A 27,503-nucleotide genomic window follows, 5' to 3' on the forward strand; every position below is an offset into this window, starting at 1 on the left:
ACTGAAGTAAATGTTTCCTTATATTAGATCTACTCCGATTAGCAATTAAGAGTGATTAAATTGAGTCCAATAATGACCTTTCTGGGAGGAAGTGAAGCTGCAGCACGCAGGTTTGTAGGCATGTGATATAATCCTGGCATTGACTCAGAGGGGCCTGTGCACATTCCTCGCAAGGGGAAATTCACTTATCTGCCGAGACAGACAACAAATCAGCTGTCAGGAAATGAAAAGTGTGGGATCCCACAGGACGCCAACGGTGCTGATGAAGTATATCCGTCTTCTGTATCTTTTTATACTATACTTCTACTGTAAGGCAACATGTTCAGCGCGTATTTATGTGTCTGTATCAGGGCTTGTCAAATAGTACGCCGGAGCTTTGATTTTTAACGTCAACATTTATTAACAGGGCCCAGTGGTTAGCGCGCAGGAGACCTGAGTTCGATTCCACCATCGATTTGTCGAATTGTTAAATGACCGTATTTTCTGGACTATAAGTCGCACTTTTTTTTTTAATAAGTTGGCTGTTCCTGCCACTTATACTCCAGAGCGACTTTATGTTACATAAACACTGGACACCTTTTCTGTTTATTTTTTATGTAGCTGTAGCATTATGTTAGCATATCTTACACCTATTCAGCCTGTTCTCTATTCTTTTATCCATAGAACTTGCCTTCCAAGATGACGTAATGTCTGTTTTGGTCATAAAATAAATTAAATTAAAATTGTTTTTTTTTTCTACCTAATTATGCATTTTTGGCCTTGTGTGACTTATACTCCGGAGCTTATAGTCCAGAAAATACGGTAATAATACAGCTGTCAAAAATAATGGTAACTTATTTCAATAATTATGTTAACACGTAGCGCGAGGACCCAAGTTCAATTCCACCCTAAACCTGGTTGTTCTACAGCGGATGCTGCAGAGCCTTCTCCCTCCGATGCCAGGCGAGAAAACAGTCCATGCTGGGGGGGTGTGTGGGGTCCGAGTAGATCCGACGTGGCTCTTGATACGCAGCTAACTCCTTTTTAAAATAAGAACCACCATGTATTATATTCTCATCTTTTTTGTTCACTTTTCCAGAGCTGCCATTGAGGAGACGTACTCCAAATCCATGGGCAAACTGGCTAAAATGGCCAGTAATGGAAGCCCACTGGGGTGAGTGAGTGCACGTAAACACAGAGTTAAGCGTTAGAGTTAAGTGTGTACTGTCGGAAGCTTTGTGATTGTCTGTTATAAATAGTCACATGGCTCCCTCCGTATAAGATATGGATGAGTACCATCTGCACCACCAAATGTTCATTCACTTATTTAGCATTCTTAAAATGCTTCTTATGTTCCAGGTCTTTTCATCATATTGCATCATATTGCTTTCGTCTTCCAGCACAGGAAATCATTCATTCATCCTGTTACATTGAGTATTTTTGAGTATTTCAGGAATTAATGTTCAGTCTATTGTCATGTTTTCCTTTACGGTTCCTTTGGGAAATTGTAATGTAATTAGGTCGTTCATGGCGGAGGTCAGGTGCAAGGTCACCGTGGCCACATATTAGTTGTTGCCAACTCAGGAACGTCCGGGAAAGGGATGTAATTCCATGGCTCAAGCAGCCACTTATACTCAAAAATGGACTCATTTCAATTCGGTGTTCAAAGGTCATGTGACCACACCCCTGGAGCGTTGACAGAAGTCGTACAATACTACACTAGTTATAGCCATGGAAAAATCTATGAATAAAAGTCTCTCTATATCTCAAAAGCACTGGTATTTTGTAATATTAAAAGTTGTTTATGCTTGTGTTTTTTTCCCAGGACTTTTGCACCAATGTGGGATGTGTTCAGGGTGTCTTCTGACAAACTGGCTCTCTGCCATCTCGAACTCATGAGAAAGATGAACGACCTCATCCGGGACATCAACAAGTACGGAGACGAGCAGGTCAAAATTCACCGAAAGGTACGTGTCTCATTGTGAGGACTACCTCACCTCTTAAAGTTCCATCTTTCACGCTGACACTTTGTGTGTGTGTGTGTGTGTGTGTGTGTGTGTGTGCATTATGGAGACAAAAGAAGAGATGGTGGGCACATTGGAGGCGGTGCAGGCACTGCAAGTTCAGAGTGGCCACCTTCAGAAGTCCAAAGAGGGTTACCACACCAAATGTTTGGAGCTGGAGCGTATCAGGAAGGAGGGAGCTCCACAGAAAGAGCTGGAGAAAGTAAGATCATTCTTATTCTTAAAGGCACCTGTAAAAAGAACTGTGACTTAAAAAAAATAATAATTCATATTAAGTGTTGTGAAATAAAGCTGAAAAAAACGCCTTTGATTATATTGAGATTGTTGTTTACAGTAGAAGTAGAACTTTTATTTGTTCAAAGAATACACACAGAATCATGACTTCCTCCTTTCAAGCACTGCAGCATAATCAAATGAGACAGTCAAGTGCATTGTGCGTTTCTGAGTGTTAGAGGAATCGATTGTATTCCCCCTTTTGGGGGGGTCCCAAAACCCCCAAAATCACTGCTTTTTCATAAATTTAGGACGGCTGCAAAAAATGTTTGTCAGAAATTTAAATAAACAAATTGAGACACGCTACTGAGTTCAAGAAAACTTGTATCATAGTACTAAGGTAGCTTAGTTATTAGTTATTCCTTAGTTAACACAGGTTGCTGAGGGAACGGTTTAAGTGGACATAAAACCAGGCCAGACCAGTGTGTGTAATGAGGATTGTACCTGCTGATGAAGTTCCGGTGAGCAAGTATAGGGCTTTAACCATCCACTCTTTTCAAGTATTGTTTGTAACAGACTAGGATGAAACAGCATGGCTGTTCCATCACCTCCATTTGTAATTTATATGTATTTTGCTTTGTTTTATGCACGTAAACCTATAACTATTCTCTATAAAAGGTGTTTTGTGTTAATATTTCTGGGTGTCTTTAGTGGATTCATAAAATTTACAATACATTATTTCTATTGGGAAAAATTCATCCATCCATTGAGGGTTTTGACCTCTGCTAAGCATGTCCTTCAAAGACGTTTTTATTAGTACTTGATGACTTTGGTTTCAGTCCTAATCTACGGTCCTAGTCCCAAAAGATGATGAACATCAATCTTTTTGTTTGCACTTAAAAACTAGGTAATAGGCTTTTTGTATATTCATTTGTCAATAAAAATATCCCCCAATGTTTATGTCCCAGTTTCTCATGTCAGTCTTTAAGGCTGATTGATTGATTGATTGATTGATTGATCGTTTCTCTCTACTAGGCAGAGCTGAAGTCCAAGAAAGCCGCAGAATCGTTTGCACTGTGCATCGAGAAGTACAATCGAGTGGGAGTGGAGTTTGAGCAGAAGATGAATGAATCCACCCAGGTTAGCGCTGACTCTCTTGTTGTTGTTGTTTTTTTAATTAGCCTAAACAACCTGACATCCCTTTTTTGGCACTCGGCTGTAATTGTACTCTTGATCCTGATTCATCAGACCCCAAAAATGGAAACGGTTCATCTGCTTGTACATCCTGCGCTCTCATTACTTTAATCACCATTTACACACTGTCAAGGTCATTGCCTGGAGTCATTGTTAGTAATTATCTATTCTAATAGGTCATTTATTTCAGAAGAAAGAAACAGCTTTAGTTTTCCTTTTCTATCACACATGGGCATTTAATGGTAATGGTAATGCTTTTATTTCATTTGAACATGCATCAGATTACAATTGAATGCATCCCATAATCAGTTCCCAGTTCCACATGTCCAAAAGGAGTAGGAAGAAGCAAAGCTAATTAAATCCTACCCCTCCATCTGGTACTTTTACAATCAGTAACTGTTACATTTGTTCACTTCCTGCTTTCCATAATACATTTTTTTTTAAGGTTGTATTTTTTTTTATATTGAATGTTTTTGATATATCGCTTGCTACTGGTGACGTTTCAAACTAATCCTAATGTCAGTGGCGAAAAGAAGCAGCACAGTTTCCGGAATACGGCCGCGTTATTGTCGATCAAGTGAAGCAGATTCCAACTGTTGTCCGTTTTATGTAGCGATTTCAGGAAATAGAGGAGGGCCACTTGCGGCAGATGAAACAGCTGATAAAAGGTTACGCCCATTCCATAGAAGACACACATGTTCAGGTCGGGCAGGTACGTACCCGCACACCATGGTGGACTCCAACACAAAGTCTGTTATTGGCGCCATTTGCGATTATCGAGAGAATAATAATCATTTTTCTGCTCTCCTCCAGGTTCATGAGGAATTTAAGCAAAATGTGGAAAACATTGGCATTCATGATCTCATCCAGAAATTTGCAGAGCTAAAGGGCACCGGCAAGGAGAGGCCAGGTAATGTTTATCACTCAGAAATGTACACAACCTCCGCTTCCAAGAATAGCCGGAAAAATACAATAAGGGAGTAGGTGAGCGGTTTCAGCACCTCTGGAGTGGACTCCACTCAAGCGATGTACTTACTGTTTATACTATTATTGAGATGCACCTCTCTGTGTATTGCAGCTCTGATTGGGTTTGAGGAGTACATGACTCTCGCACCCGAAGGCGGGAAGAAAAGTCGAGCAAAAGCCTTCAGGATCCCTGGCCTGGGCAAGAGGGACAAGGAGCCAGACTCTGCGTGAGTTCATGCAAAAACAATACAGGCCAAAGGTTTACATAGAACATATTTAGATATATTCATTCCACGTGTGTTCATTCATAGTTTTGAGAATGTACAATGTAAATCAGTGGTCTCAAACACGCGGCCCGAGGGCCAAATGTGTCCCGTAGCCCACAAGTTTGAGGCCCCCGCCTTGATATGAAAGTTTAATGTTAGTGCGGCCCGCGCAAGTTTGATATGGATGCTGTATGGTATCATGTACCCAGAAAAAATGATTACGTTTGATTCATGTTCATGTTAAAAGTTAAATAACTGTTAATAGTTATCCTCCCTATCCGTGTGGAAGTGGTAAGTTTTTGGATATTTAAGTTGTGTTCTGTAGCCCTCAGTAATAGCCAGGTAACAAAAGAAGCTTCAATTTATGAATATGATTCTTTTGAGGTTCATTTGACCATTTTTGGAAATTGAAATGACTGGGGTATAGTGACAAAAAAAGGCCAAAAGTATTAAAAGCAACATTTTCATGGATGAGGAAGCCTAAGAAGGTAACTAAAACATGAGAAGCAAATTTGATGGTAACTTATTGTTTTTAGTGTATTTTATAGCTGATTCAATACATGGGTCAAAACCGACCCGTTAACATAAGAGATGATACCAGAAAGCTAACACAAGAGGAAGGTTAACTCGTTTTGTTGCTCTCTAATTAAAGGAAATTGATCGTATTGTTTTTGTTTTGCAGGGATTCACCTGTAACAGAAGCTCTGGTCAGTATTCTTGTTCATGAGGAAGTCTTATAGGATTCTGTGTATAACACTGAAGATATCTGTTATCATTTGTGTCATCACCGATGCTACTGTGTTTGCAGAATTCACCCTTAGAGGTAGACGATGAAGGATTTGTGATACGAGCCGACAGCGCTCAGAATGATATCCTTTTTCTGTTTCATAAAGCGACCCTGACCGATACTAGTCCCACAATGCCCCGATACTAGACGTTCAATTGTTGTTGTTTTTTTATTTTGCATAGTGCATACTGTATATGGGGGCGGCACGGTGGTCGAGTGGTTAGCGCGCAGACCTCACAGCTAGGAGACCAGGGTTCAATCCCAACTTTGTGTGGAGTTTGCATGTTCTCCCCGTGCATGCGTGGGATTTCTCCGGGTACTCCGGTTTCCTCCCACATTCCAAAAACATGCCACTCCAAATTGTCCATAGGAATGAATGTGAGTGTGAATGGTTGTTTGTCTATATGTGCCCTGTGATTGGCTGGCCACCAGTCCGGGGTGTACCCCGCCTCTCGCCCCAAGACAGCTGGGATAGGCTCCAGCACCCCCGCGACCCTCGTGAGGATAAGCGGTCGAAAATGGATGAATGAATGAGTTCTCCTATTTTGTGTGGAAGTGGTAGCTTTTTGGCTTCTAATTTTGCTTCTTGTTTATTTTGAAAATGAATGAATGAATGAATACTGTGTATGAGGAGTGCCGTGATGCAGTAATTTATTTCTGCTCCATGATGGTATCTCTCAGTGTACGTGTATATACAGTACAATTTGTAAGGGAATTTTTTCCACAATGAACCACAATGAAGTTAAAACCTAACGAGCGTTCATTCGCAACCGAGCATGATGTCATTGTTGTCCGACCACACTGCAGATTCCCACGTGCCTGCGAGATTACACAAACTTGACTCTCACACAGGGCGGTTTTCACTTAATTAGACCTTGTGTGACCGAACACACTGAAAAGCCGCAAATGAGGCGTAATCAGGAGGTCAGAGGTGAGGGTGTTCACACACACACACACACACACACACACACACACACGGCCACATTCATGGCCTCATTGACCGTAGAGTGAGACAGTTATTGAAATGTGTATCCTAATTGACTCACATTGGCTTCATTAAGTTCAGAGGAGGAATTCAAGTGCGGCACGCTTGTATTCAGTGTGAACTAAAAACGGACTCGTGCCCGGACGTCCAAAGCGCTTTATCATTGCTAGCACTCCCTTGTCCCGACAGCCTCGAGATAACAACTACTGCTTTTGTCGCTTGTCCCCTTGTCGTGCAACACAGCACCGCCGCATGCGACGCTGAAAACAGATACAGGAAGTGGTTGGTATTTTTGAAAGAACATCCCCTCCGTCAGGCTCTGCTGCGCTCTTTTGCTTTCTCGTTATCTTTTGTACGTGTTCTCCGTGTTCGCATTTAATCAAAACTCGCCAAGGAGATTACCCGCCTCTGTCCCAATATGAAGCAAGCGTCTGTCGTCTATTCTTACGTTTCTGTAGTCTATTCATAGCTAAGATGTTTGCGCTCGCTGGCAGGTGACATTCTTGCAAACCCTGCAGTGGTACGTTTGTGTTTTGGCTTTAAAACCTGCTTGAAATTGACTTCAATGTGGTCTTTGTATACTTTGTATGTGCATCACCAGAGAGAACAGGGCTGTCCTCAAATTTTCCAGTGAGGGCCACATGGTGAAATGAGCTTTGTGGTGAAAATGCATGCTGTTAGTATGAATATTAATGTTTGTTTACCGTAGTAATGTTTGTACATTTACTTCTCGTGATATGACTTTATGACTTTACATAACATTTTGACTTTCCCATTATAATGTGTGTTCCTCAAACTAATTAAAAAAAATTACGACTTTATTGTGGGGACTCCAAAATCGACAAAAAGATGAAAGAATTAATTAAAGCATTAATTTTTCATATTGCACTATTAAAATACATTTTTCATTTTAGAATTTTTAGAATTATTTTAGAATGGGGCGGCACGGCAGTCTAGTGGTTAGCGCGCAGACCTCACAGCTAGGACACCAGGGTTCAATTCCACCCTCTGCCAAATTGTCCATAGGTATGAATGTGAGTGTGAATGGTTGTTTGTCTATATGTGCCCTGTGATTGGCTGGCCACCAGTCCAGGGTGTACCCCGCCTCTCTTACCCGAAGACAGCTGGGATAGGCTCCAGCACCCCCGCGACCCTCGTGAGGATAAGCGGTAGAAAATGGATGAATGAATTAATGAGTTCTCCTCCTATTTTGTGTGGAAGTGGTAACTTTTTGGATTCTTATTTTGTCTTTCCCCACCCTCAGCCATCTCTGTGCGGAGTTTGCATGTTCTCCCCGTGCATGCGTGGGTTTTCTCCGGGTACTCCGGTTTGCTCCCACATTCCAAAAACATGCTAGGTTAATTGGCGACTCCAAATTGTCCATAGGTATGAATGTGAGTGTGAATGGTTGTTTGTCTATATGTGCCCTGTGATTGGCTGGCCACCAGTCCGGGGTGTACCCCGCCTCTCGCCCAAAGACAGCTGGGATAGGCTCCAGCACTGGTAATTGTGAAGAATATCGACATTTTTTTTTGTATGGTCTTCTCCTTGACCGTCCCGCTCCCGTGCACGCTGCTCTGAAGACAAGGAGCACAACTTCTACTCCAGTGACTCCGACTTTGACGACGAGGAGCCCAAGAAGTTCCACATCCAGATAAGACCGGTGGGCAAAAGCAACCGCAGCAGCGCCGCAGCCAGCGAGAAGGAGCTAAAAGCCACCGTGGGGACTCTCACGCTGCCACCCAACAGACGGGGACAGCAAAGCGTTAGTGGCTTTTCATGATTGGCTTAAAAGACGCAAGGGGCCTAAAACGTCTTCACAAAGACGTAGCAAATGAGTTTTCTTCTTGAAACTTTCTTTTTCTCTTCTCTTTCAGGTGACTGTGAAGCGACATCTCTCCAGTAGGTTATTGCACCTTTTCTGACTCTGCAGAGTACAGGACACAACGTGAGACGCTTTGGACTGAATGTTTGTCTTCACAGGAAACTCCAGTACATCTGGACGGACAGAAGATGGTGAGGGCACCCCCCCCAGAGGTGAATTCAACTTTTACTCCCTTGTTAATTGGTTCCAGACCCCACCGTGATAAGTGAATTTCCCACAATGTATTATTCAGTCTTTGCAAATGAAATCATTTTGTAGTTAAAGCATAAAAACCTGTCACCTTTAGACTTGTAGTAGACAAAAAAAACAAAAAAAGTAAATATGATCCAAGTGATGTTTTAACTTGGCATGGGTTACGGCGACAACGGTATCAGTTATGATTATTGTTATTAGCAAGATCAAATCTGGCACTTATATGTTCCAATGAACATTACTGACACCTAGTGACCCGTGGAGAATACTACACATCACAATATGAACGCATCTTAATTAGAGATGTCTGATAATTATCAGCACATATAATTATAGGGCCAATATCAGCATAAAATACTGATATCGGATGATATCGGCATCTGATTTTTTTTCCTGATCATGAAAACCAAGGGTCTAGTGGTTAGCGTGCAGAGACCACAGCTACGAGACAAGAGTTCAATTCCACCCTCGGCCATCTCTGTGTGGAGTTTGCATGTTCTCCACGTAGGCTTTCTCCGGGTACTCCGGTTTCCTCCCACATTCCAAAAACATGCTAGGTTAATTAGCGCCTCCAAATTGTCCATAGGTATGAATGTGAGTGTGAATGGTTGTTTGTCTATATGTGCCCTGGGATTGGCTGACCACCAGTCCAGGGTGTACCTCGGCTGAAGACAGCTGGGATAGGCTCCGGCACCCCCACAACAGTATCACTCGGATACTGTGAACATCCAGCAGCAACACAACATTTTGGCATGACTACTATTGTGTGGAGTCATTGTGTGGAGTCAGTCCACACAATAGTAGTCCACACACCAGTCCAGGGTGTACCCCGCCTCTCACCCAAAGACAGCTGGGATAGGCTCCAGCATCCCCCGCGACCCTTGTGAGGAAAAGTGGTAGAAAATGCACATATTGGTATCGGCATATCGGTTTTCGCCAAAAAGGCCAATATCAGACATCCCTAATCTTAATGCTTTTTATACTGTATGTGTATTTTATTAATTAAGCAATTTTCTGGCTTGAAAAAGCTTAATTTAGGCAAAATATATGTAAGATGTGTTTTTAACGCATTCCACCACAAAAAGGCATGATTTATGAATTAAAATATTTTTGAAAAAGTCGCAAAATTAGAACCTTGACATGGCCAGGGATGACTTTATTTACTTACTCAATATCTGTTGCCATCATAAGCAAAATAATCATTGAATTATAGACATCATTCACGGCTGTCAGAGACACAAAACCTTACTGGGGAAGGCAAGAATGGATCATCTTTTAAAATGTACTTAGGAAATTGGTTGCGGCCATCACTTGATCACAAACATAAACATAAAGCATCAGTGAGGAGACGAGTCTGTGCAGCCGGCTGGCTGACCTTGCATGGACCACCCTCTTATGGTCGCCTCCGCCTTCTGCTCTCACTCCAAAATATGTTTGCTAGCTGCCAACCGCTTTGGCTGCGGTTTGCAATTTCATCAAGCTGCTGCACTCCAGCAGCGGGGAATCACTCGTTGAAATCAAGAGGTGAAGAGATGCGTGATGATGATGGAGTAAATAAAGACTTGCGCTTGAAGAGTAGCGACACCTTGCTATTGCTGCTATTCCTATCATCATAGATTTGTTTTGTTAACATCCGCCAAAGTGTTTATAAGTAAAGTGTGTCTGTTGATAGATGGTGACCAGGACGGCCTGTGCAGGTCCGCTTCAAGTCCTGAACCCAGCAGGTGAGATGCTCTGTCCCTTTTATCTCATTCTGTGTCCGATTACTATCTGGTCACAGCACAGACACATTCCGGGTGTAACCAAAGACCTCTTAAACCAGGGGTCTCAAACTCAATTTACTTGGGGGCCACTGGAGCTCGGGTCTGGGTGAGACCCAGGTTTCCCCCCCCCAAAAAAACTGCATTTATTAAAAACAAAAAAATTTAAAAAACTTCGCTTTGGTTCCAATTTTCTACAATAAAAACTCTGATAAAACATTCCACTGTTCTCAAATATCTTACTTTTTATTTTTCTACACAAAATAAGATGAAAAATAACAAATCAAGAATAAAGAAAATCTATCAATCATTAATAAATATATAAATATAATAATAATAATAATAAAACGGCAAATAATAAAAACTTAAGAAAGCACATATAGTTGGTGGGTAGACAAATGATTTTTTTCAGATTAAAATGAACAAAGCATTATTAGAGCCCTGTAGACATGACAAAACACGACTATAGTCACATTTATACTCTTTTTATTTACAACATATTGCGCAACTGCAGGGTCTTGAGACACATGCTAACTCGCAAACTAGAGAGCTAGCCACCTAAACGGTAGCCTTCAAGTTATTTCCTTTCAACTTAAATAGCCCAAAACTTACCACTTCCACACGGATAGGGAGGATAACTATTAACAGTTATTTAACCTTTAACATGAACATGAATCAAACGTAATAATATTTTCTGGGTACATGATACCATACAGCATCCATATCAAACTTGCGCGGGCCGCACTAACATTAAACTTTCATATCAAGGCGGGGGGCCTCAAACTAGTGTCCTGCGGGCCACATTTGGTCCGCGGGCCGCGTGTTTGAGACCCCTGTCTTAAACCCTCGTTGCATGAGAGGCGGAATGAGACGGAATGCCATCAGAATTAAAATTCCTGTTTTATTCTTCTGCGTTCCGTTTGCGTTCTGAGCGAATTCTAAATCTTCTTACAGAATTCCAACAGCATTCCAAACATTCTCAGGGCGTTAGAGGGAGAACCGAAATGTCGCAATTGTCTCTCAAATGAGTCCGGATGTCATTTGGAACACTGCGGAATCACATAAAAATGTAGGCAACTGCTCACTGCTCCACCATCGGGCGTCGGCGTGGACAAGGCCCCTGAAGAGCCATTTCCTGTTCCCCATTCTACCCATACTCTTAATATTCCTCTGGAACCTCTTCATTCTGTCTGGTTCTGCTTGATTCGTGCTGACTCTGAATAAGTGTGACGGGGCGGTTAAGATTGGACTGTCAGAGTTTTCTTCCCGTCACGCTCGCTCTCTCCCTTGATTCTGGCCTCGGCACCCTGACAGTGCTAAGAGAGTGCTAGTCTATATTTCACCAGGGGCGCTATGGAGGTGTGCTGCAACTAGTCCCAATCTACTCTGTATCCTCATTACTAGGGATCGAGCGATATGGTTTTTTTGGGGCCGATGCCGATACTGATTTTTTTCCATCACCCTCAGCCGATGGCCGATTTTGCTTGCGCCGATATTTGTGGCCAATACTGCTTTTGATCCCTCAATTTACATGAAAAAAATGACCATGATAGCAAATATTATCACATACTGCAGTATTATTAAACCGCCCGTGAATGATACGGGAAAAGGCTGAAATGATACTGTGTCAAAGCCCAGGGCAGTGATACTGATAAAATATAGAGTTTAACCATGTCCAGTATCAGCCCGTAGCTGTCCACTCTGGTATCGTGCCCATGAAACAACCAATCAGAGAACAGCGCAGGAGCCCAGGTCATGAAGTGGGCTCCTGGGCTTAACTTTCTAAACTCTGCGTTTTTATCTTTTTAGTCCTATTTTATGCTCTTAGTCTTCAGCTTTTAACTCCAGTATTAACTCCTGCCCTGACTGTAAATCATGCGGTGGAAAAACACATCGGCGCGTATCGGCCGATACCGATACAAGGAAAAAACCGCAAATATCGGCCCGATATATCGGCCGGCCGATGTATCGGTCGATCTTGACGCAGCGTGACTTGTGCTCCTGATGTGCTCCACATTAGGTTGAGTTCTGCAGCATCCGGCGCCGACAGCCTGTTTGGACCTCCGCTAGAGGCAGCCTTCAAATCCAAAAGTTTTGGCGGTCGGGAGCAACTCCGGGAGCAGAGTTCTTTCGGTGCCTCTGAATGTACGAGTAACAATAAAACAAACGTCTCTGTCCGTTTCAAAACTGATGTTTGTTTTTTTTTCCACTCTTTGCGTTAGACGCTGCCTTTTCATCAGACTCCTCCTCACCAGACAACATTGAGGACTCTGGTTTGGACTCGCCTTCCCTTCAGCCACTCGGACCCTCTCCCGAGCCAGTCGGCTGGGCAGCATGGCCTCCTGTTTCCCAGAGTAAAGAACAGACCCAAACACGAGCCCGAACTGCAGATCCTTTCCTCTCAGTCTTCTGTGAACCCTCCCCAGCTCAAAGTCCTCATCCACAGGACGAGCCCGTGAGCGCCTGGTCCGTCGGCCCATCGCATTCCACTCGTCACCCCTCAGATATGGACTCTTCCTCCACGCGCTTCCCAGCTTTCCCGCAATCCTTCCCCTCATCGGAGATGGACGCAGAGGTGTGGAACTGCAGACGCGTCCCCGAGGATCCCTTCTTTGCTGCTTTTGACAGCAACGTCAAAAAGGAGACCTCAAAGCCGGCTGACGCCTGGCCACGTCAGCGTCAGAGTTCTGAGGTGCGAGGGGATCCGTTCTCCGTCACTGTCGCCGACACCAAGACCCTTCCGGCCCCGTCTTCCTCTTCTTCCTCCTCCAACTCCTCCAATCGTAAAAACAGAGACCGGAAACGAGATCGAAGTTTACCGCCACCGATTACTTCTGATGACCCGTTTGCAATCACCATGATTGGCAGCCCCACCCACCAGTCATCAATGACCGCCCCACCAGGAATAGTCCCTCTTCGTAGCAATGGTAGCACCACCGGCGGCAACAGGTTCGGGTTTGACACCAGTCCGGGTTCTTTATCCCAATCCCAGCCAAAGAAGGAGGCGGTACACTGGAACTCTGTCCACAACCCCTTTAGCGAGAGCACCTCCGGAAAACTGGGCGGCTCCAAACCACCTGAAGGCAACGCGGCGGGAGAGAGGAGAAAACATCGATCTTCAGAGAGCGAGCCTCGCCGAAACGCTCCTCCACTCACACGACATTCAGGCCCGCAAGAAGATCTTTGCTTCTCCACGGACAAAGACCAAGATTGTCTCGACCTCGGCACTCCGCTACCTTGCAGTGTCATCTCTCACAAAGGTAGGACCTGTAGGAAATGTCCATCACATCCACCCTGGACTGGTGGCCAGCCAATCACAGGGCACATATAGACAAACAACCATTCACACTCACATTCATACCTATGGACAATTTGGAGTGGCTAATTAACCTAGCATGTTTTTGGAATGTGGGAGGAAACCGGAGTACCCGGAGAAAACCCACGCTTAATACATAGCTTTTATTGAGGTCTTCCTACATTTTTTTTAAATGTTTTTAATTTTCCAAATATTTCAACTTTCTTCAAAATTTTCTTTTAGTAATATTATGATTTTATTCACATAATATTAGAACTTTTTCCCCAACCTAATTTTCAAAAAAATACAAATCTATTTCATAATTTTACAACTTTGAAGAATATTCTTTAATATTTCCAGTCGTTGCTTCTAAAATTATTAATTTTTTTTTCATAATATTACAAGTTTATTCTCGTCAAATTGCAAATTTTTTTGTCAATATTTTGACTTTATTCTTGAAAAATTTCAGCTGATTTTCCAGTTAACTGTGAACTATTTCAACTTTCCTTTTACTTTTCTATACCGCTCATCCTCACTAGGATTGTCAGCTGACTTCAGGCACATATAGACAAACAACCATTCACACTCACATTCATACCTATGGACAATTTGGAGTGGCTAATTAACCTAGCATGTTTTTGGAATGTGGGAGGAAACCGGAGTACCCGGAGAAAACCCACGCATGCACAGGGAGAACATGCAAACTCCACACAGATATGGCTGAGGGTGGAATTGAACTCTGGTCTCCTAGCTGTGAGACCTGTGCGCTGACCACTAGACCACCGTGCAGCCCATCTATGTAAACTTATATGCATATTTTTGGATAGTGGGAGGAAGCCAGAGTAGTTGGAGAACATTTAAAGTCCACACGGAGATGTCCAAATGGAGATACCAACCTCTACTCTCGTCACTACTACACTTGTACTAGCCATTATAGTACAAGTGTAGTACAAGTACAAGTACAAGTACAGACTCACGCATTAGCATTGAGAGGTCATTGAGGTCATTGAGGTTACAGTAAGTACTTCCTGTGGTGGTTATTGTCTCATCAATTATTGCATCAACATTATTGACACTTTATGTGAAACACCGATTCACATATCATACTTGACGTCCATTTTAATGCCAAGAACTCAAGAAACGTGTCTTCCTCAGGGTCCAAGCACACCTTCAGAAATGATAGCGAAAACGTGATCACAGCTGCTCTCTCCAGAGCGACGAGGACCAAAAGGAGCGCAGGTCGACTCAGTGGCAACGACCGAGTAAGTGTGCGTTTGGGTATTAGTTGGTGTAAATGAGTCGTTCAGTCATATTTCCTGTCATTTCTGACTCCTTTAGGTACAGTTTCACAATGTAATGAGAGTATAAAATAGGATGTCTACGTATATTATTGTACTACTCGTACACTACTGTTGCTCCTGTAGAGCCGTTACGAACACAATAACAGTCCCGCTGATGCCAAGCCTGTCTCGTCCCCTCATCTCAGTCACGGTCGCTGTGCTCTTCGCCGCTGCCTGAGCCCAGCCCCTCCCTCACCACCTCCTCCTCCTCCTCCTCCTCCTCCAGCCCGAGCGAGTGGGGGCCCCAAGCCAGAGACGCCGAATGGGGAGGGCAGAACCGAGCCCCCAGCCCTGCCAGGGTGGGACAAGCATCGCCTCTGCCCTACCCGCTCCAGGACCACCCACCAAGACAGTGTAAGAGAGAATGAATGGATAGCTTGGCTGGGGAGGGGATGGAGAGGTTAGAGGAGTAAAGATGGCAACGCCAAACTAATCATCTTTATTCTGGTTACATTACTGCTCTTTTTTATTTGTTGTTTAAAAAATAGCCACCCTTGACTTTGTTATGTATATTATTTATGATGAGGACACAAATATTAAGCAGAAATGGGGAAAGTAAAGGCTATTTTCATTGGTACGCTTAGCTTCAAAACCCGGGCGGGTGGATCTGGCAACAAGGCCAATGTTATTTGTATCTACTGTCACTGCGAGTCGAGTTATCACGACTACTTCGCCTCCCAGAGAGAAGCCAGGAGTGTTAAATATATACTTTTTGCCATCGAGTGTCCAAATTGGGTCGCAAGCTGCCATTTACTGGCAGGCATAGCCGAGGACAGACACTTGGGGGCTTGGAATGGACGTAAACAGCTTTAGCAGCGCACTAGCTCGTCACCGACGTACATTATAGCACTAAGATCTAATTGGTCTTATTTATTATATATAGTGTCAAATGACAACAGGAACAACATCACATTAAAAGCATTACATGAATATCGAGCCACCATCCACCAGTACGAGCATGGACTTTTGTTTTTCACAAAGATGCACCTTAAAAGTACATGTTAGCACTCAGTAAGGTCATCGAATCTTACCTTCATGCATTCCTGGATAGTATCAGCATTTGGGAGCAAGTATGAGCTGAAAAAGGGAGGAATACAGTACAGGCGGTGCCTTCAAGGACCGTCAAACAAAGTGGGACAAAACGACACTCACGTTAAACATGCCAAAACCAGGATTTCTAACTATCATCAAATCTTACCTTTATGCATTCCCGGATAGTATCAGCATTTGGGAGCAAGTATGAGGTGAAAAAGGGAAATATAGTATAGGCGGTGCCTTCAAGGACCATCAAACAAAGTGGGACAAAACGACACTTGTATTAAACATGCCAAAACTGGGATTTCTAACTATCATCAAATCTTACCTTTATGCATTCCCGGATAGTATCAGCATTTGGGAGCAAGTATGAGCTGAAAAAGGGAAATACAGTACAGGTGGTGCCTTCAAGGACCGTCAAACAAAGTGGGACAAAACAGCCCTTGCATTAAACATGCATTCAAACATGGATTTCTAACAAAATGTCTATTTGCGATTGTGTGATTAATTATGAGTTAACTGTGGACAAGATGGGATTAATCAGGATTAAATATTTGAATCGAGTGGCAGCCCTAATAGCAATGAATTTAAGGAGCATGAATGAGTCTGTTGCTTTCTTTTTAAAGTGCACCTGTCGCGAGGACCCAGTCCCATTTCCCTCAGCGCCCAGGAGGCGTGGCCTGTGGCGGCGGCCATCACCGAGTACATCAACGCTTACTTCAAGGGCGGACAACACAATCGGTCAGCGTGATGTCTGCAGAGCTTGCATCCTCGTGGATGCCGTCGGAAGACAATAACAAACATCTTCGTTCCCGCTTTTCTCCAGCTGTCTGGTGAAGATCACAGGCGACCTGACGATGTCCTTCCCGGCGGGAATCACTCGCATTTTCACAGCCAACGCCAACGTTCCCGTGCTCAGCTTTCGTCTGGTCAACATCTCCAGGATTGACCACTTCCTGCCTAATCAGAAACTCCTCTACAGGTCAGGAAGTTTTTATTTTTTACCAGACTTTGATGCTTTGTGTCACGTCATGGCGGTCACGGTAACCGATGTGCACGCAGCGATCCTTCCCAGAGTGACCCCGATGCCCGGGACTTCTGGTTCAACATGCCGGCCCTGCAGCTCCACTTGCAGCGGGAAGCCGAAGCCAACCCCCAGGCTTCCTACTACAACGTCGGACTACTCAAGTATCAGGTCGCCATCAAAACACTCTTTGTGTGGCGTTCACGTGCACCAGTCCCAGTTTGAGAAATACGACTTACCGTTGGTGCAGGTCTCCTCCCAGGACCCGGCCAGGGCCCCCCTCCTGCTGTCAGCAGAGTGCCAGCGAAGCGGCACGGTGACCAGGGTGTCTCTGGACTACCACTGCTGTCCTGTGACGGCCCCTTCCACTCAGCTCAACGCCGTCCAGGTCCTGCTGCAGCTGGACCACACTGCCGCCGACCTGCAGTGCCAGCCGCCCGCCTCCTGGTGAGCCACAACTCCTTCATATTTATTTATATATATATATATATATATATATATATATATATATATATATATATATTATGAAAAAATACAATTAAATACAATTAGTAATTGTAAGATAAAAATATACAAAGGGGGGCCCTGACTAGAAAATGAAGAAATATTACATTAAAAAAACAAAAATAATAATGTAACAAATAAATCTAATAATAATGAATAATAAAAGAGCGAAGAATTTTGACAAAAATATTTTCAAATATACAATTAAATACAAGTAATCATTGTTAAATAAAAACAATTAATAAATGAGTGTAGCTAGTGCAACTTTAAAAACAAAATGAAAAAATAAAGCTTAAAAAAACAAAAGTAATAAATATAATACATAAACAATAATAAGTAAAAAATAACAAAAGCTATTAATTAAGAAATAATATATTTTTTGTAATATATTCATTCATTCATTCATTTTCTACCGCTTTTCCTCACAAGGGTCGCGGGGGTGCTGGAGCCTATCCCAGCTGTCTTAGGGCGAGAGGCGGGGTCCACCCTGGACTGGTGGCCAGCCAATCACAGGGCACATATAGACAAACAACCATTCACACTCACATTCATACCTATGGACAATTTGGAGTGGCTAATTAACCTAGCATGTTTTTGGAATGTGGGAGGAAACCGGAGTACCCGGAGAAAACCCACGCATGCACGGGGAGAACATGCAAACTCCACACAGAGATGGCCGAGGGTGGAATTGAACCCTGGTCTCCTAGCTGTGAGGTCTGCATGCTAACCACTAGACTGCCGTGCCGAACTGTAATATATATTTTGATTGTAATTATTATTCATCAAATAAATACAGTAAAAAGTCAAATGAAAGAAGTTCCGTATGTAAGTAAATAAGTAAAAACGGGAATGTGATGGGAAGCTAAAAATAGCAACAATGTCTTGTAGGTGAAAAAGTCAGTCGGTGTTTTTTGTGCCCCTGCAGGAACGGCGAGGAAAGGCGTCTGCTGTGGAAGCTCTCCAACCTTTCTCCCACCAACCACAGCAAAGGTCAGCGCTGCCTTTGTCCTCTCACCCCCCCTGCCCCCCCCCCCAACAAGGAAGGAAACTAAGCAGCTTGACATTTAAACATTTCCCCACATCTTCATATTCATATTCATATTCATATTCAACCATTCAACCTTAGTGTCTTGTTGAAAACTAAAGTCAACTACAATGTCAGGATTTTCTTCTTGATTCATTGGCCATCATCACATGGTCACATGGTCACATGGTCACATGGTCACATGGTCAGTCCACGTAGGCTCTTAGCTTCATGTGGTGATGGTCACATGACAGGACTGGCATTGGATTTTTTTCCCCATAATTTTTATCACATACATGCATACATACGTATATGCATATGTATGCATACATATGTATGTATACTTACATACATACATACATACATACATACATACATATGTATGCATACATATGTATGTATACATACATACATATGTATGTATACATACATTCATATGTGTATGCATACATATGTAATGTATACGACCTGTTTTCTCATAATTCTTCTATTTTTTATTTCATAAGTTTGACTTTCTTGTCTTCTAATTTTGACTTTTGATCTGCTAACTGTGAGATAAATGATGAATCAGTGGCGGACGTTGGCCTGCAGCCAAAGCGATGTCACACGTGATCATTGTTGACTTTTTGTTCAACTGTTGAGGCATAGTACGGCTTTGTAGGTTCCACTCTGTTTTTCCACTTGTCTCCAAGGCTCGGGGACCCTGTGTGCCAGCTGGCAGTGTTTGGAGGTCCCCCACGGGCCCCCACCCAGCCTGGCTGTTCAGTTTGTGGGCTCCGGGGCCTCGCTGTCTGGCATGGACGTGGAGCTGGTTGGCAGCCGCTATCGCATGTCGCTGGTCAAGAAGCGATTCGCCACAGGTAAACACACATGCAATACAAACATAAGGAAATATAATTATTACTTTATTATGGTGGATCTCTGCTTTTTGGGGAGGTGACATTCTGGGACAGCAAATGGGGGAAAAAAAAATCTATCCAATTTTGGATCAACATTTGCAATAAGAGTGACTGCTGTAATAGTAGATTCAGCTCCAGTAGGTACTCAGCACTCATGAATGATCATCATGTAAGATGATTGATGAACACATGGAATCATGATGTCATGGTGTAGCTTTACACTATGGTGTGTTCAAAGACCGCCAAAAAAGGTGGGAAATCTCAACGCTTCACAAAGAAATGTGTTCAATTTGTGCTGTACATAAATAATCAAATAAATACTATACTATACTAAGAATAATTATTTTTTATTTTTTTTCTTCTTCTCTGACAGGGAAGTACATGGCCGGTTGCAGCTTGTGATGTTTGCTTCCATCCATCTTTCCCAGAATGTTGCAGCATCAAGACGACGTCCTGGAGACGAGGCACATTGTGCCAACAAGCACTTAGTTCTGACTGTGTTTACTGCTGTTTTAGGACCAATCTATCATCTTCTTCTTCTTCTTCTTCTTCTCCTCCATTTTCACTCATGTTTCTCGTCTTTGTCTGGAGGAAAAGTTCTTTGTTTTCTTCTCGTGCCTTTTTGTTTACCAGACTGCAAACCAAGCTAAAGGTCCGTTACAGGGAAGCATGTGATTAATAAGTTAAATGACCGTCGCAAATATCCTAAATGACTAAACAGGGTTGTTAGATCTTTTAAACCTTTAAAAAAAAGCAAATGTTTGTATATCTGCTACAAAAAAAAGGATGTGTGATGTTGATATTTGATAAAGAAATTACGCAAGATGTTGGTTTACGCCAGTTTATTATAACACATTGTGACAAGTACAAAATACAGCCTGTATTATATGCAGTATAACAACCATCATCTGTTCTTGGGCTAGATAAAGTGGAGGTTTAAAAAGACACAAAAATAAGGGTTTCAGTATACTTGTAAGAGGACCCAACTCTAGTTCCATAAAAAAAAAAAATCATCTGCCAAAAAATCTAAAACAGTTTTACAAAACATGGAAAAGAAACATTACAAGTTTCCAAAGCACTTGAAGGCAACACGTCTCAAAAAGCCTTAAATAAGTCGAGCACGAGAGGTGAGGACGGGATTGTGGGCGGGGCCGGGGGAATCAATCAATCAATCAATCAATTAAGCGACCATTCATTGGCCGAGGCCGGTGTGATCTTTATATATTGAACGGTTGGGAACAAATCCAATTTTTTTTTTTTTTTTTTTTTTGGACACAAAGAATTAAGGCCACAGAACACGCACACACACACCACATCATATAAAGATATATGTAATATATAATTTATTAAACTTATAACCATCCTCCTGTTAGCGTTGTACCTAATCCAAAGGGGCCTCAGCAGGGGGTGACATGATGATGACGATGATGATGATGCTACTATAGGTCTGCAGTGGAACTATTTACATACAATGAACCGTCAATACTCGCCTTGTGTCATCTCAGCCAACACGGCATAGAACTCTAGTGAGGTAAACTACGGGTTACCACGGTAACGCACATTAGAATGAAGCAAAGGTCCTTTGGGTCCATTGGTTGCATGTTTAATCTTGTCCTGGTTTTTTTTTTTTTTTTTTTTTTTTTTCATATGCTGCAAACTGCAGCAGAGGCAACATGGGCGTACACACACACACGCACACGCACACGCACACGCACACGCACACCTCCACTTTGTTTAAAGGTGCTCTGAGACAATACATTCATTGTGCGGTCGAGGCACAGCTGAGGGACAGGTCGACATCCGGTGTGATGTTTTTTTTTTTGTTTTTTTTTTTCATCGTTAGCAATCTAAGGCACTCAAATGACAACATGGCACCGCTAACTTGAACGAAAGCACACATGAGCACCACGTAGCACACCCAATTAAAAAAAAAAAAAGAATGCACTAATTCATTCACAGTTGCAGTAAAATAAAGTAAAAAAACCCAAACAAAAGCAAAGACCTGTGCAGCTCTATTTACCGTGACATCATGGCTACTATGTATAGGGGATAGAAAATGTACACGTTGCACCGATCAGCGCTTCAGGGCAGGTTTGGGGGGGGGGGGGGGGGGGGTCACGTCTCACATCTCCTGCAGAGGGTGGCTCATTTCGATGCGCTCCCTCTTGACGGCCGGCTCGCTTCGGGACACGTCAGCCTCGCTGCCCAGGTCGCTCATCTCGTCAGAGAAGGACACGTCTGACGGAGCGGAAAAACAATCAGATTCCAGAAGCACGATATTGAAAAAACCAACAAACAGCCACAGTCTTACCTTTTTCCATGAGCGCTGGCATCATGGAAGTCAGGTCGCTGAACTGTAAGGACACCCAAAAAAAGAGCGTGACTGTTTGAGAGCAGTAAGGGAAGGCGTTATTGTGACGTCAGGAGCTGCCATCACCTCCCCCATGACGGCGATGGGCGTCTCCCCGGTGGCCTGAGCCACGCGGTGTTCCACCAGGTAGAACATGTACTCGTCGTACAGCAGGCGGATCAGGTGGAAAGAACCGAAACTGGCTGCGCTGCGCAGAGTCAGGTCTCGGATCACCATGGAGCTGTGGGGGAGAAGATGGAGGTTAGGAAGGGACAAAAAAGTTGTTTTGGTGGGGGGCTACTGTATGGGCCAGGATTTTTATATTACTGTAAAAATAGCTTGTCTAATTCAATATTAATATATGGAGCACAGAAAACCTGTTAATGACTTTCAAAAAAAAACATACATACATACGTATGTGTGTACATACATACATACACATACATACATATATACGTACACATACATATGTATACATACATACATACGTACACATACATACATACGTACGTACACATACATACATACACATACATACGTACGTACACATACATACATACGTACGTACGTACACATACATACATACGTACACATACATACATACGTACACATACATACATACATACATACACATACATACATACATACACATACATACATACGTACACATACATACATACATACACATACACATACATACATACACATACATACATACATACACATACATACATACGTATGTGTGTACATACATACATACACATACATACATATATACGTACACATACATACATACATACATACATACATACATACATACATACATACATACATACATACATACACATACATATGTACACATACATACATACATACATACACATACATACATACACATACATACATACACACGTACACATACATACATACGTACACATACATATGTATACATACATACATACGTACACATACATACATACGTACGTACACATACATACATACACATACATACATACGTACACATACATACATACACATACATACATACATACATACACATACATACATACGTACACATACATACATACATACGTACACATACATACATACATACACATACATATGTACACATACATACACATACATACATACATACATACACATACATACATACATACACATACATACATACGTATGTGTGTACATACATACATACGCATACATACATATATACGTACACATACATATGTACACATACATATATACGTACACATACATATGTACACATACATACATACATATGTACACATACATACATACATACATACACATACATATGTACACATACATACATACATACGTACATACATACATACATACACATACATACATACACATACATACATACACACGTACACATACATACATACATACATACGTACATACGTATACATACATACATACGTATACATACATACACACACACACACACACAAGTATACATGCATACGTATACATACATACGTGTACATATGTATGTGTACGTATGTATACATACATACGTACGCATACACATACATACGTGTACATATGTATGTATACATGTATGTGTACATACATACATATGTATGTATGTGTACATACATACATGTATACGTACACATACATATGTACACATACATACATACATACATACATATGTACACATACATACATACATATGTACACATACATACATACATATGTACACATACATACATACATTACATACATATGTACACATACATACATATGTACACATACATACATACGTACACATACATACGTACACATACATACATATGTATACATACATACATACATACATATGTACACATACATACATACATACACATACATACATACACACACACACACACACAAGTATACATGCATACGTATACATACATATACATACATACACACATACATATAGATACATACACAAACACAAGTATACATGCATACGTATACATACATTTACGTATGTATATATACGTACGTACGTACGTATATATACATACGTACATACATACATATACGTATGTACGTACGTACGTATATATACATACGTACATACATACATATACATACGTACGTACGTACGTATATATACATACGTACATACATACATATACATACGTACGTACGTACGTATATATACATACGTACATACATACATATACATACGTACGTACGTACGTACGTATACATACATACGTACGTATACATACATACATACGTATACACACACACATACGTATACACACACACATACGTATACACACACACATACGTATACACACACACATACGTATACACACACACATACGTATACACACACACATACATACATACATATGTATACACACATACATACATATACACACATACATACATATGTATACACACATACATATGCATACACACATATGTATACACACATACATATGCATACATACATACGTATACATACATACATATACACACACACACATACACACATACATATACATACATACGTACACATATACACACACACACGTATACATGCATATGCATATGTATACATATACACACACACACATATGTAACATCCATATGTATACATATATATGTATACATATATATAGTATATACATACATACATATATATATATATATATATTAGAAGTACTGACTATTACACAACATAGATGCTCTGAAGTTTGTCTTTTTGCTATTTCCTATCTCTCTTCTCCTATTTGTAATAATGTGACCAAGTACAGTAGGGTGTGAAGAAGGCCCTATCTATATATATATCTATATCTATCTATATATATGTGTATATATATGTGTATATATATATATAGGCGTTAGGTGGAGTACCTGTAGAAGGACCATTTAAGCAGGAACTGGCGTGCTGCCTTGGGGAAGCTGGGGCTGCCCTGGTGGGGTTTGAGCACCTGAGAGACCACGTTGTCCAGCCAGGTGGCCCACTGATCCAGAGAGCTCTGCTGCTGCAGGGTGACTTTAAAGTCCTGCTCCAGACGCTGGACCACACTCTCGTCACACTGACACACCCATGATGCCTGTTCCTGTTACACACCACACACACACACACACACACACACACAATGTCAGCAAGACTGCACCACAATGACCACCACTAAACATCTGAGAAGAAAAACTATCATCCACCTGAACATTAGCAAAGTCCACCCGGTTGAGGTCGGAGAGCATCTGGTTGATCTGTGAGGTGTTCTGGAGGACGGCACGGGCGGCCTGGGCCAGGTGGTTGAGGCTGGTGTAACGTCTCAGAGTCTGCGCAAAGGCGCTGACCACTGCCACCTACACACACACACACACACACACACACACACACACACACACACACCATCTGAATTTTAGAGGTGCTCAAGCCCCAGTCAGAAAGATATCAATCCATACAGCATAGTACAGTACAATATATTAATAATTATTAATAACTATTATGCTCTAACACAGAAGCAGTCTGATCTTTTCCCCCATTTTTGCTGCTGTTGTTTCAAAATTTTACAAATATTTAAACTTTCAACTCATAAATTTTGGTACATTTTCTTTTTGTAATATTACACATTTAATCCCATAATATTTTGACTTTATTCCCAAAATATTATAACATTTTCCCAAAGCTAATTTTCAAAAATGACTTTAATTTGTTTTGTTTGTTGCTGAAAATGATACAACTTTGAATTTTTTTTTTAATATTTCAACATCCTGCTGCTAATATGACATTATTATTATTCTCGTAAAATTGCTACCTTTTTTCTCTTCATATTTTGACTTTATTCTGCTAAAATGTTTTTTTTTCCACCATTTTTTTTTTAACTCTGACTTTTTTTTTCATCATTTTTGTTGTGTTTTTTTTTAATCTTAACTTTCTTCTGGTAATTATGACTTTATTTCCATAATATTATAACATTTTCCCAAAGCTAATTTTCCAAAAATGACTTTCATTTGTTTTGTTTGTTGCTGAAAATTTTACAACTTTTAAAAAAAAAACTTTAATATTTCAACATCCTGCTGCTAATATGACATTATTATTATTCTCGTAAAATTTCTACCTTGTTTCTCTTCATATTTTGACTTTATTCTGCTAAAATGTTTTTTTTTCCACCATTTTTTTTTTAACTCTTAACTTTCTTCTGGTAATTATGACTTTATTTCCATAATATTTTGACAGTATTCTTGTAACATAGAACTTAGATTAAATTAGAACCCCAAACTATTTTTATGTTTTTTTGTTTGTTGCTGAATGGCTTATAAAAATTATTTTTAGAAATATTTAAAAAATAATGCTACTAATATGAAATTTTTTCCCCCATATTATGTTATTCTCATAAAATTGTTACCTTTTTTCTTATTAGTACAGCGTTTTCTCTTAATATTTTGACTTTATTCTAATACAATTACAGCAGTTTTTCCCAACATTTCTGTTATTTTCTTTCCAACTAGATGTATTGACATGTTTTTTTTAACCAAACCGCTCGCTCCCAAAAATGTATTCATACATCTTTAACTTTTTTTGGAGGCGATGAATGAGAGCAGGTTTGTTACAGTTTTAAGCCCAGAAAAACGGCCACAAGGTGGCAGAAGTGCCTTTTACAACAAAACTTCAAAGACTGCAACTTTCCCACAGTAATATACCCGACAACCAGGAAGTGAAAGGCATGGAGTCTTGTAGCGTACACACACACACGCACACGCACACGCACACGCACACACACACACGCACACACGCACACACACAGTTCAGTTCCTAATGTGAAAATTGTAAACAGTTCATGGTGTTATATTTGTAAATAAATAGTTACAACGTTTTTTTTGTGCGTGTTTATGTTGTTTCGACATTTTGGCTAAATGCATGTCAAAGTTCATTCATTCATTCACAACCATTCACACTCACATTCATACCTATGGACAATTTGGAGTCGCCTAGCATGTTTTTGGAATGTGGGAGGAAACCGGAGTACCCGGAGAAAACCCACGCATGCACGGGGAGAACATGCAAACTCCACACAGAGATGGCCGAGGGTGGGGAAAGACAAAATAAGAACCCAAAAAGTTACCACTTCCACACAAAATAGGAGAAGAACTCATTCATTGATTCATTCATTTTCTACCGCTTTTCCTCACAAGGGTCGCGGGGGTGCTGGAGCCTATCCCAGCTGTCTTCGAGCGAGAAGCGGGGTACACCCTGGACTGGTGGCCAGCCAATCACAGGGCACATATAGACAAACAACCATTCACACTCACATTCATACCTATGGACAATTTGGAGTGGCTAATTAACCTAGCATGTTTTTGGAATGTGGGAGGAAACCGGAGTACCCGGAGAAAACCCACGCATGCACGGGGAGAACATGCAAACTCCACACAGAGATGGCCGAGGGTGGAATTGGACCCGGGTCTCCGAGCTGGTGTCACAAAGTGAAATTGATTTAGATTTTTACAGATTATTTCTATAAACTTGACACAGCTTTCATATTGTCTTTTATCTGTCACAATATTCAAGATACAATATGTGTTTCACACAGAAAAAACAACAGGAAGTAGTCAGGTATTATTGTTTGTGTCGCCAGTCACCTTAGTGCGGATGATTTCTTGAGGGAAGCTGGTCATGGCGTTAGTCAGCCATCCCTCCAGACTCTTGGCGAAGTTCCTGATGGCCTGAGTGAGAGTGCCTGGAGGGGAACAACAAGTCGTCTTACAAGGCGCCCC

General features: G+C 41.5%; 2 protein-coding genes across 5 annotated transcripts in view; one reads left to right on the plus strand and one right to left on the minus strand.

Moving 5' to 3' along the window:
* Positions 1-19,918, plus strand: part of fcho1 (FCH and mu domain containing endocytic adaptor 1) — a 40,746-nt gene extending 20,828 nt beyond the window's left edge. For both annotated transcript variants that reach the window (XM_058072894.2, XM_078789943.1), the window contains 24 exons: positions 1,079-1,153; positions 1,805-1,946; positions 2,053-2,205; positions 3,252-3,356; positions 4,024-4,122; positions 4,224-4,320; positions 4,489-4,603; positions 5,325-5,349; positions 5,451-5,511; positions 7,986-8,179; positions 8,292-8,316; positions 8,398-8,451; positions 10,164-10,215; positions 12,272-12,396; positions 12,474-13,511; positions 14,702-14,808; positions 15,033-15,240; positions 16,548-16,662; positions 16,748-16,903; positions 16,984-17,116; positions 17,196-17,392; positions 18,375-18,439; positions 19,166-19,333; positions 19,746-19,918. In XM_058072894.2, the coding sequence (XP_057928877.2) occupies positions 1,079-1,153; positions 1,805-1,946; positions 2,053-2,205; positions 3,252-3,356; positions 4,024-4,122; positions 4,224-4,320; positions 4,489-4,603; positions 5,325-5,349; positions 5,451-5,511; positions 7,986-8,179; positions 8,292-8,316; positions 8,398-8,451; positions 10,164-10,215; positions 12,272-12,396; positions 12,474-13,511; positions 14,702-14,808; positions 15,033-15,240; positions 16,548-16,662; positions 16,748-16,903; positions 16,984-17,116; positions 17,196-17,392; positions 18,375-18,439; positions 19,166-19,333; positions 19,746-19,774 (3,538 nt within the window). In that variant the 3' untranslated portion in view covers positions 19,775-19,918. The remainder of the gene's footprint in view (positions 1-1,078; positions 1,154-1,804; positions 1,947-2,052; positions 2,206-3,251; positions 3,357-4,023; positions 4,123-4,223; positions 4,321-4,488; positions 4,604-5,324; positions 5,350-5,450; positions 5,512-7,985; positions 8,180-8,291; positions 8,317-8,397; positions 8,452-10,163; positions 10,216-12,271; positions 12,397-12,473; positions 13,512-14,701; positions 14,809-15,032; positions 15,241-16,547; positions 16,663-16,747; positions 16,904-16,983; positions 17,117-17,195; positions 17,393-18,374; positions 18,440-19,165; positions 19,334-19,745) is intronic.
* A 281-nt stretch (positions 19,919-20,199) lies between these two features.
* rfx2 (regulatory factor X, 2 (influences HLA class II expression)) overlaps positions 20,200-27,503 on the minus strand; it is a 42,418-nt gene continuing 35,114 nt past the window's right edge. For all 3 annotated transcript variants that reach the window (XM_078789946.1, XM_058072909.2, XM_058072912.2), the window contains 6 exons: positions 27,369-27,466; positions 24,942-25,091; positions 24,630-24,838; positions 21,810-21,963; positions 21,684-21,726; positions 20,200-21,610 (listed from right to left, as the gene is read on the minus strand). In XM_078789946.1, the coding sequence (XP_078646072.1) occupies positions 21,495-21,610; positions 21,684-21,726; positions 21,810-21,963; positions 24,630-24,838; positions 24,942-25,091; positions 27,369-27,466 (770 nt within the window). In that variant the 3' untranslated portion in view covers positions 20,200-21,494. The remainder of the gene's footprint in view (positions 21,611-21,683; positions 21,727-21,809; positions 21,964-24,629; positions 24,839-24,941; positions 25,092-27,368; positions 27,467-27,503) is intronic.

This window comes from Doryrhamphus excisus, linkage group LG4, assembly GCF_037039965.1.
Source record: "Doryrhamphus excisus strain RoL-2023G ecotype Guam linkage group LG4, RoL_Dexc_Guam_v1.1, whole genome shotgun sequence".
NCBI classification, from domain to species: Eukaryota; Metazoa; Chordata; class Actinopteri; order Syngnathiformes; family Syngnathidae; genus Doryrhamphus; species Doryrhamphus excisus.